The sequence below is a fragment of the Scyliorhinus torazame genome, chromosome 15, assembly GCF_047496885.1.
Source record: "Scyliorhinus torazame isolate Kashiwa2021f chromosome 15, sScyTor2.1, whole genome shotgun sequence".
Lineage (NCBI taxonomy): Eukaryota > Metazoa > Chordata > Chondrichthyes > Carcharhiniformes > Scyliorhinidae > Scyliorhinus > Scyliorhinus torazame.
Window position 1 is genome coordinate 162,513,717 of NC_092721.1, and position 16,056 is coordinate 162,529,772.

General features: G+C 42.6%; 1 protein-coding gene across 3 annotated transcripts in view; it reads left to right on the forward strand.

Moving 5' to 3' along the window:
• nbeaa (neurobeachin a) overlaps positions 1-16,056 on the forward strand; it is a 1,435,335-nt gene that overhangs the window by 1,185,458 nt on the left and 233,821 nt on the right. For all 3 annotated transcript variants that reach the window (XM_072477018.1, XM_072477016.1, XM_072477017.1), the window contains 2 exons: positions 5,315-5,432; positions 5,594-5,696. In XM_072477018.1, coding sequence (XP_072333119.1) covers positions 5,315-5,432; positions 5,594-5,696 — 221 coding nt within the window. The remainder of the gene's footprint in view (positions 1-5,314; positions 5,433-5,593; positions 5,697-16,056) is intronic.

Below are 16,056 nucleotides of genomic sequence, written 5' to 3' on the forward strand. Positions count from 1 at the left end.
TCAAGAGCTGCAACCCCTCACCGACAAGCACGACACCTTCTTCAGGGGCTGCTTCAGTGCCACCAAGGCAATATATGGACTCAATGCCCTAGGCCTCAAACCGTTTGTTCAAGAGACAGAGAAAACATCTGCCTTCGATGGAGAAAACACTTCACAGAACTAAACTGTGGTACAACTATAAATGAGGATGTGTTTGAGGAAATCCCCCAACTCCCCATCAAAAATTATCTTGGAGATCCACCAAGCGTGGACAAAGTTGAAGCCACCATTGAACACATGAAGAATCGAAAAGCCGCAGGAGGATGGGATCCCAGCGGAACTTTGTGAACTTGGAGAAGAGATCACTTGTCATCTCGATCAGCTGTTGCTGAAAATCTGGGTCAGAGAAGAAATTCCTGCCGACCTCAGGAATGACATCATTGCCATCATCTTCAAGAAAGGAGACAAAGCAGACTGTGGGAACTACCAAGGAATCTCCCTACTCTCCATCTCAGGGAAGATCATCTCCCAAATCCTCGCTAGCCACCTTCTCCCAGTCTCTGAAGAAATCCTTCTGGAAAGCCAGTGTGACTTCCGACCATTCCTTGGAACAGCAGTTATGATTTTCACTGCTCGAGAACTTCAAGAGAAATGCCAGGAGCAACATTAGCTACTCTAACATGGCCTTCATTGATCTGACCAGGGCTTTTGACTCAGTCAAGTGGGAAGTGCTATGGAAGAACCTGTCAAAGGCCGGCTGTCCAGAGAAATTCATCAACATCCTCCGACTCCTCCATAACAAGAAGTCAGAAACAGCCCTTGCCGACAAAAATAAGACAAACTGCATTGCAATGTCCAAAACTCAGACTCCAGTTTACCAATCCAAAGCCTTTCAGCTGCAGATAATTACTGCACATATGGTTGCTATGGATCACGCAGAGGTCCACCAGATCTGATATGCTACAGCTGTAACAAATCTTTATTGTGTTTTATTAGGCATCAAGTAGTTTTATTAAGTAGTTGATAGTTAAGCTATAAATTTAATATAGTAGTTACATCTTCCGAAAACTCACCAACCAATCACCTACTTGCTCACCTATTTAATGCCTTTGAACACTCCCAAGCTACTGGAGGCTGCAAAGAATAGATAAAAAGCAATATTTTCTTTCCCATTCAGTACTAAATTCCCATATGGACCAATTTCTCAAGTTAGCTCAAAGCACTCTGTCCTTGTTCATTCTATGCTTTCACACTCTGTGCAGTGGAAAAACCTGTCTACTTTTATACTGGGCTAGTGATTCACACCCGAGTTGCAACAGCTAAACCAGATTCCTGCCACAGTAATTAACCTCTATTCAGGCAACTAGGGAAATATTTACATAAAACCTTGAGATACATAATAGACTGCCTTGAATTACCTGAGCCATGATGTGTTTGGGTGGTGGGAAATTAGCCAGGGTTTCCACTCCTACGTGTTTGTGAGGAAGTAAGTGCTCATAAGGAAGTTGAGTGAGAACAGTATTGGACTTAGCTGTGGTGTCCCTAGTAGGCTGCCAGTAACTCCTGCTTGAACTCGCACTTGATAAGCGCCATTTGGATTATATACCAGGTGGTGACTAGGGAAGTCAAAACTCGGCAAGAGCTAGTTCCCATTGAATATGATAAAGCAGAATGATATTTTTCTGGTGAGAGATGAATGGCCTCTGTGGTTCTCATGAATGAGGTTTGTGTCCTCATCTATAGCCAGATGTAATCAAAATGAAAATGAAAGGTGCCATAGTCCCCGAGGATCATGGGCTCCTCTCCTCTTTTGAGAGAGAGCTGACTTGTGGTATTTAACCCGAGTGTCACCACACCTCAGGCGAGGGACGAATTTGAGAAGGCAGAGCCTTCTGGAATAACCTCAGCCGGTACAGGAATTGAACCCATGCTGTTGGCGTCGCTCCTCATCACAAACCAGCCATCCAGCCAACTGAGCTAACCGACCCCAATTAAGGAGCATGTAAGGATAGTAAAGAAAGAACGTGCATTTGAGTAGCATTTTTCCCATATTCATATTCACAAGTTAATTCAATTCTGATTGTTGCAATATAGGTAAATAAGTCATCCAAGTTGCATGCAGCAGGATCCCACAAATGACAATGAGATAAATGACCAGATACCTGATTTAAAATTAAATTAAATTTTACATTTCTTCTTGGCTAATTACAAAGATAATTTGATGGACAATAATAACAGTGTACTTGCATAGTCCAATAGAAGTCATCCAGAACAGGAATAGTTTTCAACAAGAGTAGAAAAATCACAAAAATATTAATGTCAGTTGCGTACAGATTACATTTCAAAACATACATGAAGGTGCTATCCAGTGTAGCACACTCAAAATCTGAATTAAAAAATCAAATCTAATAATTTACCATAAATACAGTTTAAACTTTCTGGGGTCGCTAAAATTAATATTGTTTTAAAACCACATGCCTGACCATCTTGTTACACACTATGGTTTGAAAATCTTTACTGTCTTCAAAAGACCAATTTACTTTCTATTGTGTTACATTTGACGTGATGGATTGCTGCCCATTTTTAATTCTAAATCTCATGCAGAATTGATTGCACTTATTTAATTGTAGAGCATTTCTTAATTCCGACTGTTGGTATCATATGAACATTGCAATCTAGGTAAATATTTAGGTGCAGAATGAATATTGAATGCCATAAAGATTATTAAGCAGATTAAGAATGCAAACCTTGTGGATTAATCTCTCAAGCAAAGCAGTGAGCTTCACCTCTATCTCAAGTAAATAGCGATAATGTATTTTCAGAGCTGACTATAATATTGTTGTCAGAGGGCAGATTCTAATTAGTTCAAATTTTGTAAGTAACTTTAGATGCAGCAAATATCTATATGTAAGGGAATGGAAATGAGATTAATTTTTTAAAGCTAGGCTAAAGGTTGACGTGTGAAAAATTGAGTTAGTTTGCAAAAAAGAAATTTGTTTCTTCGAGTAAAAATTGAGGTCAAGAGGCCAGAGCTTGCCTTGCGCCGAGATGAGTGAAATGAATCAAACAACATGGCTACAGGAACGTGTGAAGATGTATAATTTAATGATGAGGATTACATTCATTATCTTGGAGATGTTTGTAATATGGCTGATGTTACCTTTTATAATGACAATGAATTTTGTTTAATATATGCCCTGCCTTAAGTGATTTCTGAGCTGATAGCTTTTTAAAAAATAGGCCAAGAAAGAATGGTCTTGGCCTTATTGCTGCTTGTCGTTTTTTGATTTACATTACCACCATGTGTTTTTTGGTTATATTAAACAGCATGAAACTCATCTGCTAGGAGTATCTTTTAATTACTGTGTGCAAATTTCATCTGTAATTGAAACAAAAAGCTTTTCAGCCATCTTCCCAAACCATCTTGACAAGCTGAAACCTGAATGTTATTTTCTGGTGCTGCGATTAGATTGGGGCTGAAGTCTCCAGCTGGCAGGCCTGTCTATGACTGGAGGCGGCCTGTCCCCAGTGCTTGTCATTTCCTGACATGCCTGACAGGACAAGGAGAGCCGTCCCAGACAGATTCATTAGATGGCATTTTCTACAGCTGGGCTAAAATGAGGGCTGCACTTCATCACAGCAACTATGAACTAACTCTGTAAGGCCCCTTGTTGGTTTTAACCAAAGCCATGTTGTTTTAGCAATTTTTGTTTTGCAATATTTTAAAATCTTTTGACATGTTTTCCTTAAGTTTCCCTGTAGCTCACACCTCATGCATTATGCTGACATTGATTCTAAATCCAAGCTGCTGCTGCAGTTGAAACCATTGTGATGGGATATCGAGCATTTTATTCATTCATGAGATGGCGGAGCTTACCTTTCACCTTATTGTTGGCTGCCATTTCTTTAGTTCATGGTCTCTATGACAACTGTTTAAATTGGGATGAGTAACTGTCATCTGGAGTATTACTGAGAGAAAAGTGTTAGTGAGCATAAAGTCCCATAGATAGAGCATTTCAACATAATCCAATTTTAATTGAGCTCAAGAGACTTTGATGTGCTGCATAAGGTCAGGAAAGAGCTATTCCAGGGAGAAATTAAACCAGCCTAGCTAGGCTTCAGTACTACTGACTGTCACCATTTTAAATGAGCATTAGCATCAGCCTTAACCTTCCCCTATGGAACATCTCACTTCACTTCCAACATTTCTCTGCCTTCTACCATATGCGAAGGTTGAGGGACTTTCATTTTTTTTAACACCTCCTTGATTAAGTTTGAAAAGCATGAAGCTGACCTGAGATGCACAGAAAGCTGTCAATTGGGCTCTTCTTTGTACGTCAGGGTGGGAAAATAGAGAATGGAAAAGGATTATTTTCACTTGTCAGTTAAAACCCACTTGATTTTCTTTTTTCAAAAGGCAGACTGCCTTTAACCTGTACCAATGTAACAATTAAGACTTTATTTGGTAACCACATAACATTAAAAAGCAATTCTCGTTTGTTTTGTTTAAAAAATAATAATGTTTAGAACTGAAAAAAACAACACCAATCTGTGTTTAAATTGGAAAATGTGTCTTGATAGTTCTGATGGGTCTTTTGTGAAAAGGAAAAGGCTCCTTTCATCTCTTTCTATACATCAGCAAATCCTCTGTGGTATTCTTGGTACAAATTTTCCTCAGAGCACAAAAGGAGCAAAAATTCTACCAACTCCCTTATTAACCCTTTCAGAATTACTATTTTATTTCCGAATAATTTCTCCAGGCACCATGAACAAAACATTTGATCGAGTGTTATGTATATTTCATATCTGTTTTGCATTGTGATATATAAATTACATTCATTTAAAATTTTGCACAGAAAAATTGGACCTTAGAAACCTCATATTAAAGCTTTGTGTCCAAAAAAACAGTTTGAGATTTATCCAGAAACAAATAACTTACTTTAACAGTGAATGTGTTTATAATAGTGTTACGTTATGTAAGTGTATTTAGGCTGTGTTCCAAAACTAACAGAGCAACTGAGTGCACATCCCTGCCTCTTAGCACACACCAGTAATCACAAATAGATTAATTTGCTTTCTTAAAAAAATTCTGGTTCTAGTTTCCAAGGACGCCTTTTTTCAAAAACTCTTCATATAATTCTAAGGTTACTTTAAAATGAATGGGAAAGTTAAAGTGCCCGATGGAAATTGTTGCAGATCAGATTTGTTACTTCTTGCAGAGAGGTAAACTTAAACTAAAGGAATATTCTCAAATATGAATCCTTAATTCATTGGATGGTTAAAAATATTTTACTGTTTTTTGACTAAACCAAATGATTATATTTTCAAATTTCAGGTCCTTGCTTACACTGAAGGTTTACATGGAAAATGGATGTTCAGCGAGATACGGGCTGTGTTTTCAAGACGCTACCTCCTCCAGAGCACTGCTTTGGAAGTTTTCATGGCCAACAGAAGTATGTGCTGTTACAAATCAGTTTTCTATTTGAAAGTAATGTAAATGCAGACCTAGACGTTGTCGTAAAAATGTGCATGCAATTGTGAAGCCTTTGAGAGCAATATTGTTCTTTATTGTATCTTTGTGCTTTAAAATTATATTTTTCTTATTTTTCTGCAGCTTCTGTTATGTTCAATTTCCCAGACCAAGCCACAGTGAAGAAGGTTGTGTACAGTTTACCTCGTGTTGGAGTTGGCACTAGTTATGGTTTGCCACAGGCCAGGTATTCTATATGAATGTTTTTATAGAAAATGCCTCCTTATTTTTTCATCTCAACTCCAGTATTCCTAATCTAAAACTAATGGCTTATGTAATGATATGATGCATAACAAAGTAATTGTATCTATTTATTTACCAATAGCTGTTTGTAAAATAGTGGCTCACCTGTCTAGATTTCTAAAATTATTCTTTAGTGTATTTTAACAACTACGTTAATGTCTCAAAGCCGTAAGAAAACACTAATAAGAGACTATTCAGCCATTTATCCTCTACCCCATAACTTGTTGCATTGGTACATGCTATGTGCAAGTATATTTAATTAAAAGGGATTATGTTTCCAGCATACTTTAGCATATCAGATAAATTGAACTTCTGCAACATATAGAATACTTACATGAAATCTGTTCTTTTTTTATTACTTTATCAGAGTTACAAAGCCAGAGCTCAGAGTGTGGACAGGGGGCAAACCTAATCCAGCTCCTTGCCTGCTCCAAAAACCAATTCAAATTGAATCCAATTCATGGTGCCCACAAGAGAGACATACCAGATCCAGGCATTACACCTGACCTCACACTCATCTTAGCCAAAAGGCCGAGAAGCGATATGAAATCTGTTATAACCATTAATATTCCAATATGTGCTCTTAAATTTTAGGACTCCATGGAAAATTTGCACTTGGTCTTTTCATGAACCTCTTATTTAAACTCCAGCATTCAAAACCTTAAATCTATGCTTTTATTGCAATGTTACTTTCTTATAATATAAGTGGTTCTGCATAGAATGATATGAGTTAAATACATAATGTGAAGGAGTATTTGTGAGAGTCAGCCCATGGCATCATCTGTGAAACAGACCAATTACAGCAGAGAAACAACATTAATTTGGTAATACAGTTGAAATGAAAAAATGAAATGAAAATGAAATTAAGTTGAAGGTATAGATCCAGAATTTAAAGTTTTATATGTTATTCTTTTGGTAAATAGTGAATTGTACTTTTAAAAAATTGTTAGTTGTTTTTTCCGGTGGTAACATGTAGGTGGAGGTTGCATGTTGGGTGGCTGTAGCTGTAGCTTTCGCTTTTTGGCCTTTTTCACCCAGATTTTGGAAAGTATTTTATGTGATTGATTGGTAGAAATGTTGCAGCAACCAAAGGATGTTGAAATACCAGAAGAAGAATACAGGAAGAAAGGGTGCGAGCGATAGTTCACTGGCGAGCTTGAGGTCGGTGGGGAGTGCTGAGGGAGGAAAGATGTCGGGAGCAAACTCTCTTGGGTGAGGCTGCGCTCACTACAGTGGACACACTGGCCGAAGTGATAGCAGTTGAGTTTGTGCAGCAGTTCGCCAAGCATTTTGATGGGCATCGAAAGGTGATGATGGCCGTGCTCAAGGAGTTGGTGGATGACACACTTGTCCCGATAAAGGAGGCCTTGGAAAAGACGTTGATGGCTGTGCGGGAGCAAGGAGGGGTGTTGAAGGGGGTGGAGGAGGCATTGTGGCAGCATAGCAACCAGTTCACCTCGATGGGTGAGGAGCTGTGGAAGGTACAGAAGAGTAGCAAAGGGCTGAGAGCCAAAGTGGAGGACCTGAAGAACAGGTCACAAAGACAGAATCTGAGCATCATGGATTCACTTGAGGGGCTGGAGGGCCAGAAGTGATGGAGTATTTTGCAGAGATGTTTGCCAAGTTGTTGGTAGAGGAGGACCCCTCCCTCTGTGAGCTGGACAGGAGGGCTCACCGGTCACTCCGGCCGAAGCAGAAGGTGAATGAGCCACCAAGAGCTGTGATAGTCTGCTTTCATAGATACCAGATGAAGGAAAAAGTGTTGAGATGAGCAAAGCTGAATCGAGAGATGAGGTGGGAAGGCAGTGGTATTTGTATATGCCAGGATCTCACGGTGGAGCTGGCAAGAAGGTGGGCAGTCTTTGGTCGGTCAAAGTTGGTGCATAAAAGCAACATGTGGTTTGGGGTGGTCTACCCGACGAAGCTAAGAGTCACACATTAAGAAAGAGACTACTGCTTTGAGATGGTTGAGGAGCAGGAGGGGTTTGTGAAGGCTGAAGGACTGGGACTGAATTGAGTTTGGACTATGCTGTTTATATTTTCTTCTTTCTTTCAGGTTATGCCTGGGAGGGGATAGTTTGGGACTTTGGGGTAATTTGTTGGGATTTGGTGGTGTTGGTCAGTGTGTACGCCCCGAATTGGGATGACGTATAGCGTAATCTTCCGCCACGCTGAGCTCGAAAAGCAACTGCCCCAAGGCGCAGCGTGGTCGGTGAAAGCCGGGAGGCCCCACTCCCAGAATCCACCGGGCTCGCAACGCCTCGCGAGATTCAACGTTGCAAGGGGAATCCCGCCCAAAATGGCCGGGATCAGTTTTTGGCAAATCTGCATATTTGAGTGAGGCAGTAAGCCTTACTCTAATGTGCAGATTCCCAAGGTACCTGAGGTTTTAGGATTAAATCCCTTTGCATCGGAACCTCGTGCGAGCGCCATTTGGTCCCCAAGAACGGCACTCATGGAGGTATCCAAAGGGATCAGAGGCCGCCAGCTGCATGGGCGGCATGGTAGCACAGTGGTAAACACTGTTGGTTCACAGCACCAGTGTCCAGGTTGATTCCCGGCTTGGGTCACTGTCTGTGCGGCGTCTACGCGTTCTCCCCGTGTCTGCGTGGGTTTGCTCCTGGTGCTCTGGTTTCCTCCCACAAGTCCAGAAAGGTGTGCTGTTAGGTAATTTGGACATTCTGAATTCTCCCTCTGTGTACCCAAACAGGCGCCGGAATGTGGCGACGAAGGACTTTTCACAGTAACTTCATTGCAGTGTTAATGTAAGCCTACTTGTGGCAATAAAGATTATTATTATTATGCCCTATGGGAAGGATGGTGCCCTGGCACTGCTGGTGCCACCTGGGTACCCTGGCAATGCCAGCCTGGCACCCTGACACTTCCAGCCTGTCACCCTGGGTGCCATCCTAACACTGCCAAGGTGCCTGGTGGCACTGCCAACTGGCAGGGGCACTGCCAGGGTGCCAGGTTGGCACTGCCAAGATGCCAAGCTGGCATTTTTTGCACGCGCGTGATTGGGCTGGTGTGCGGGTTGCAGGGATTTTGTTTTGTGGGCCTCAGAGATCAGGACGCCATTTAAAAATGGCGTCTCAATCTCTCGCTACAGTGGGAAGTACCGGCAAGCAGAGCTCCCGGTTGTAAAAATCGGTGCTATGTGCGGCCACGCGTTCCTCATTTAGGCCCCTTATTCAACGCGAGTCGTGTTGAATATCCCTGGGCTGGATTCTCCGTCGGCGGGAAACTCCGTTTTGCCAGCATCGCACTCACGCCCGCGGATTTCCCGACGGTGTGGGGGTTCCCACAAATGGAAGCGCCATTGGCTGGCTGGTGGGACAGAGGATCCCGCCCCATGTGTTTCTTGCCACTGCGAGTGCCGGGAAACACATGATTAAATGCACTCGCTCGGGGACTTTGTTCCCTTTTGGGAAAATTGCACCCGTCGGGTTTATGAAGATGTTGGCCGACATACCGAATTTGAATATGCACCAGCTAATACTGGGAGTGGTCTTGAATACAGTGTTGAATCCGAAGGTGGATAGGTCTTCGCCACATTCACTGACCCCTAGGAGAGGGGGCGACGGTGTTGGCTGCATTTCTGAAGATTGGGGGGGGGGGGGGGGGGTTCCAAGGTGGAAGTTTCTGTATCTGTGGGACGGGAGTAATCGTTCTTTTCGGCAGTACACAATGTGTATTCAAGGATCCACTTTTTTATTATGCGGAAGGCGTTGTTTACGGGGGTGAGAAAGCAGAATACTCGGCGATTGTTATCTCGGTACATGCTCCACATTTGATAGATGTGGGCCTGGAGAAGGGACAGGCACTGAGGCCCGCATGGAGGTTCAATGAGCGGTTGTTGGCAGAACCAAATTTTTGTGCGAAGATTGAGGAGTATGTATGGTTTAATTGAAGCGGGGAGGTTTCATCGTCAGAGGTGTGGGAAGTGTTGAAGGCAGTGGTAAGGGACGAGATAATCTTGTTTATGGCTCAGGTGGGCAGGGAGGCAAGAGAGGAGCGGCAGCGGCTGGTAGAGGAAATTTTGGAAGTGGATGGAAGGTAAATTTTGGAAGTGAACGGAAGGTATGTGGAGGATCCTACCCCAGATCTAGTGAGGAGAAAGGAATTACAGGCAAATTTTGACCTTCTGTCCACACGAAAGGTGGTTTGGAGGTTAATGGGCATAGGGGGCTATATATGAGAATGGGAGAAGGCCAGTTGCTTGCTGGCACGCCAGCTCTGCCGGCAGGTGGTTGCGAGACAGACTGTTCAGGTTTGGGATGTGGCAGGAGAGTTGGTGGTGGCACTGGAGCAGGCAAACAAGGCATTTGAGGAGTTTTACAAAAAGCTGTGAAGATGAGTAGGACATGAGGAATTTTTTGGGGCGCTTGGAGTGTCCTAGAGTAGAAGATGAGGAGAGGGCAGAGCGGAGGATCCAATGGGGATAGAAGAGGTTCGGGCGGTGATACGGAAGATGCAGACGGGTAAAGCACTGGGGCCGGATGGGTTCCTGGTGGAGTTTTATAAAATATTCCTGGATAAGTAGGCGCGGTGTTGGTGGAGATGTTTGAAGATGTGGTGGTTTCGGGGACACTGCCAGAGACGATGGGGCAGGCATTCATTTCATTGATGCTCAAAAAGTATAAGGGTGTGGGTAATACAAGCCAAATGTGGATGCCAAGATTTTGTGTAAGGTGTTGGGGCTTAGGTGAGAAGAATCCCTCCCGAAGGTGTCTGGGGAAGATCAGACGGGTTTGTAAAGGGCAGGCAGTTGCCGTTGAACGTGTGCCGTCTGTTAAATGTGGTGCTTTACCCGGAAGTAGGGAGGAAGTGGTGACGTTGGATGCGGAGAAGGCATTTGATCATGTGGAGTTGAGTTATTTGTTTGCGGTGTTGGAGAGGTTTGGGATTGGGCAGAACGCAGAGAAGGTGTCGGTTTGGAACAGGAAGTCGGAGGCTTTGTGAGTAAAGAGGGAGGCAGGCTCTTGTAAGGGGTCAGGGTTGTGGGCGCTGGCTACACCACTGCTGCCGTTTGCCCCAGCGAAACATTCGAGGAGTTGGGGTTGATACAGCTAAAGGTGATACATGGAGCGCACCTGATGAAGTCGAGGATGAGCTGGTTGTTTGAGAGGGCAGCTTCTCCACCCTGTGCTTCGGTATGGCTGGAGGTCTGTTGGATTTCCTGTATTTGGAGAAGGTCACATTTGTTTTGAGGAGGGGTGAATGAGAGATTCCATAAGAGATGGGGCTTGTTTGTATTACATTTTAAAGAGCTGGTTATTGTCAGCTGTTAAGGGGGAGGGGGGTAAAGTGGGGTTTTTATTCTAGGTTATGGGGGATGGAGGGGCGGGGGTTGGGGTTTGTGTTGTTTTTGTTTTGTATATTTAAAATGTTAAAATATAAAAAACTTGACTTAAAATATTTTCACAAAAAAAATTGTTAGTTATTTTTGTTGAGTGAGTTGGAGCGTCGCGAGGGAGCTACTTGACCATTGATGTATTTTTATTATTGACATGTAGCATTATATGTTTCACTGTTTTGGTGATTTAAAAAAACCTTTAGCTATAGGTAAAGCAGTTGAGATGTATGCTGATCAGTGATTTTGCTACAAGACTTAACATGTTAGACTTGTTGACTTTTGTCTATTCATCATCACTATGGTATCACACTGAATAATGAAACAGGGTAATTGCATATCACACCTTGAGAAATCTTGATAAATGAGAACTGCTGCAGGTTGTTTAACAGCAGTGACTGCACTGTAGCCCACAGAGCAGCAACATGTTTACTTTGCATAATAATCATTTCATTTGTATAAATTGTATAAAGTTGTAATCTTAACCATGGAAAAGAAGAGGAAGGATAAACAAATCTGCACTTGTACTGATACTTGTTATTCACTGTGATGTTTGAAGTAGCATTTCTTCTCACTGTCATCAACTAAGGACAATTAGGTTATTATTCAGGAGGCAAAATAGGTGCTCTCATGTTTTCTTTTACTTTGCTTATCCTTCATATTTTAATATCCATGCAATTCAGTAAAATATGGAACTTAAAATTAGATTTTCCCTTTAATAGCTGTCTGCCGGCAATTGCTTTTTCCTTCAACAATTCATTATAATCTCCAGGAGAAACAAATAAATTGCTGACGTAAACCAACTACCCAGTCAGCAACATTTAGTCTGGCAGTTGAGGCCAACATCAGTTGTCATTCTTTACAATATCACCATTCTTATTCCAAACTTAAAGTTTACAGAGCAGCCTCTAAGTTGTGCAGAAATAGGATTCTCCAAAGTGTGCTGGACCCACCGTTGGGGCATGGTAGTACAGTGGTTAGCACTGTTGCTTCACAGCACCAAGGAACCAGGTTCAATTCCCAGCTTGGGAATCCTGGCACTGTGCGGAGTCTCCCCATGTCTGTGTGGGTTTCCTCTGGGTGTCAGTCCGGTTTCCTCCCACAAGCCCTGAAAGACATGCTTGTTAGGTGAATTGAACATTCTGAATTCTCCCTCTCTGCTGGAGTGTGGCGACCAGGCGATTTTCACAGTAACTTCATTGCAGTGTTAATGTAAGCCTACTTGTGACAATAATGAAGATTATTATTATTATTATTACAACTCCATGTCAGTATATTTTTTGTTTTATTACATAGAATATACAGTGCAGAAGGAGGCCATTCGGCCCATCGAGTCTGCACCGACCCATTTAAGCCCTCACTTCCACCCTATTCCCGTAACCCAATTACTCCTCCAACCTTTTTTGGTCACAAAGGGCAATTTATCATGGCCAATCCACCTAACCTGCATGTCTTTGGACTCTGGAAGGAAACCGGAGCACCCAGAGGAAACCCACGCAGACACGGGGAGAACGTGCAGATTCCGCACAGACAGTGACCCAGCAGGGAATCGAACCTGAGACCCTGGCGCTGTGAAGCCACAGTGCTAATCACTTGTGCTACCGTGCTGCCCTAAAAATACCATCAATTTTACCTTTTAGTGTTGTGTTGGAACATCTTAGCAGTTGTTTTGGGTAAAATATGATGCAGTACAATGAAGTTATATTTGTTTATCAAAACCACCTATCCCTTATGCATTCTCAAGGCCATAAATTAAGAACATAAATTACAACAGTAAGAAGTCTTAAAACACCAGGTTAAAGTCCAACAGGTTTGTTTCAAATCACTAGCTTTCGGAGCACTGCACCTTCCTCAGGTGAATGAAGCAGTGCTCCGAAAGCTAGTGATTTGAAACAAACTGTTGGACCTTAACCTGGTGTTGTAAGACTTCTTACTGTGTTCACCCCAGTCCAACGCTGGCACCTCCACATCATAAATTACAACACCAGGTTGAAGTCCAACAGGTTTGTTTCAAAACACTAGCTTTCAGAGCACTGCTCCTTTCTCAGGTGAATGAAGCAGTGCTCCGAAAGCGAGTGATTTGAAACAAACCTGTTGGACTTTAACCTGGTGTGTAAGACTTCTTACTGTGCCCACCCCAGTCCAACACCGGCATCTCCACATCATAAATTACGAACTCCACTATTACTGGTCATTATATTTTAGTTTTGCAATTATGACTTATTCTGCCTTCTTCAATTCCCCATTCCAAAACCTTTGGAAGATTGACTTGTGTTAAACATAAAATAAAAATTTCCTTACAATTGTTTCCTTTCAAAATTTGGGTCAGAATTTCAGGATTAGTTTTCATTTATACTGTATTACTTGATGTAACTACTAAATAACCTGCTATAGATTTTCACCAGTTTCAGTATATGGGTGGATCTTCTGATTGATCCAATTACCATGAAATTGTCTTATGATGTACTTGCTATTGATCAATTTGTCAACTAGTTCTAATACTTTAATGACTAGTTCACTTTGATAAATTCTAAAAGGCAGTCTTCCGAGTTTGGTGTCTGAAATGGCCGCAGTTTTTTATATATTACTGGTAAATCACAGCAACTAAACTGACGAATGGATTTTGTTTATGGCAATCATGGAATAGTTGCGTCCCAGTATCCTATGCACGTTGAGAAGCCCAATATTTTTCAAAACTGGTCTTTCAAGCATCCGGAAAGATCAAATTGCTTAGAATCATCACATCCAATTTACTCACTAGATTCAAACTAGTCACCCCAGAAACCAGTGATCGCAATTTTGAAAGCAAATTACTGCGGATGCTGAAATCTGAAACCAAAAAGAAAATGCTGGGATATCTCAGCAGGTCTGGCAGCATCTGTAGGGAGAGAAAAGAGCTAACGTTGAGAGTCCAATGACTCTTTGTCAAAGCTAACAGACAGAGAAAGTGGGAAATATTTACATTGTGGAGTGAGAATGAAAGATGAGTCAGAGCCACAGAAACCCAAGGAAATGAGGTGCTAATGGCCCAAAACACTCATTCCAGGTTAAGCAGTGTTTCACTTGCATCTCTTCCAATTTGACCTATTGCATTCGCTGCTCCCAATGTGGCCTCCTCTTTTTCGGAGAGACCAAACGTAGACTGGGTGATCACTTTGCTGAGCATCTCCGGTCTGTGCGCATACAGGACCCTGACCTACCCGTTGCTTGCCATTTTAACAAAAGACCCTGCTCCCATGCCCACATGTCTGTCCTTGGCCTGCTGCAATGTTCCAGTGAAGCTCAACGCAAACTGGAGGAAAAACATCTCATCTTCCGGTTAGGTACGCTGCAGCCTTCCGGACTCAACATCGAATTCAACAACTTCAGATGATTAGCTCTACCCCACCTCAACCCATTTGCTTTCATCCCATTTCATTTTAACTGTCTTTTACCATTTCTTTCTTTCTTGTCTTTCTTAATATATATTAAACGCCCCCACCACCATCTTATCCACCTTTCCTTACCCTTTCTCCACTTTGCTTCCCCCTTCCCCTCCCCCATATCTACATCTGTCAGAGTTTACCCTCTGATGTCAGTTTCTCAACTGTTTGGCCTTTCACATCTTTTGTTCTCTCTGGGGACTGCCATTAGCACTCTTTCCCCTTTGTTTCTGTGTCCATTAGCACCCCGTTTCCCTGGGTTTCCGTAGCTATGACTCATTTTTCATTCTCACCCCACAGTATAAATATTTCCCACTTTCCCTGTCTGTTAGCTTTGACAAAGAGTCATTGGACTCGAAACGTTAGCTCTTTTTTCTCCCTACTGATGCTGCTAGACCTGCTGAGATTTTCCAGCATTTTCTTTTTGATAGCAATTTTATGTCTATTGTATTGTTATTTCATTTTGAAATTTAGTTCCTTGACAGAAATCTTTGGATCCTCGCTGTCTTCAGGGGATGTCCCGGAGGACTGGAGAATAGCCAATGTTGTTCCTCTGTTTAAGAAGGGTAGCAAGGATAATCCCGGGAACTACAGGCCGGTGAGCCTTACTTCAGTGGTAGGGAAATTACTGGAGAGAATTCTTCGAGACAGGATCTACTCCCATTTGGAAGCAAATGGACGTATTAGTGAGAGGCAGCACGGTTTTGTGAAGGGGAGGTCGTGTCTCACTAACTTGATAGAGTTTTTCGAGGAGGTCACTAAGATGATTGATGCAGGTAGGGCAGTAGATGTTGTCTATATGGACTTCAGTAAGGCCTTTGACAAGGTCCCTCATGGTAGACTAGTACAAAAGGTGAAGTCACACGGGATCAGGGGTGAACTGGCAAGGTGGATACAGAACTGGCTAGGCCATAGAAGGCAGAGGGTAGCAATGGAGGGATGCTTTTCTAATTGGAGGGCTGTGACCAGTGGTGTTCCACAGGGATCAGTGCTGGGACCTTTGCTCTTTGTAGTATATATAAATGATTTGGAGGAAAATGTAACTGGTCTGATTAGTAAGTTTGCAGACGACACAAAGGTTGGTGGAATTGCGGATAGCGATGAGGACTGTCTGAGGATACAGCAGGATTAAGATTGTCTGGAGACTTGGGCGGAGAGATGGCAGATGGAGTTTAATCCGGACAAATGTGAGGTAATGCATTTTGGAAGGTCTAATGCAGGTAGGGAATATACAGTGAATGGTAGAACCCTCAAGAGTATTGAAAGTCAAAGAGATCTAGGAGTACAGGTCCACAGGTCATTGAAAGGGGCAACACAGGTGGAGAAGGTTGTCAAGAAGGCATACGGCATGCTTGCCTTCATTGGCTGGGGCATTGAGTATAAGAATTGGCAAGTCATGTTGCAGCTGTATAGAACCTTAGTTAGGCCACACTTGGAGTATAGTGTTCAATTCTGGTCGCCACACTACCAGAAGGATGTGGAGGCTTTAGAGAGGGTGCAGAAGAGATTTCCCAGAATGTTGCCTGGTA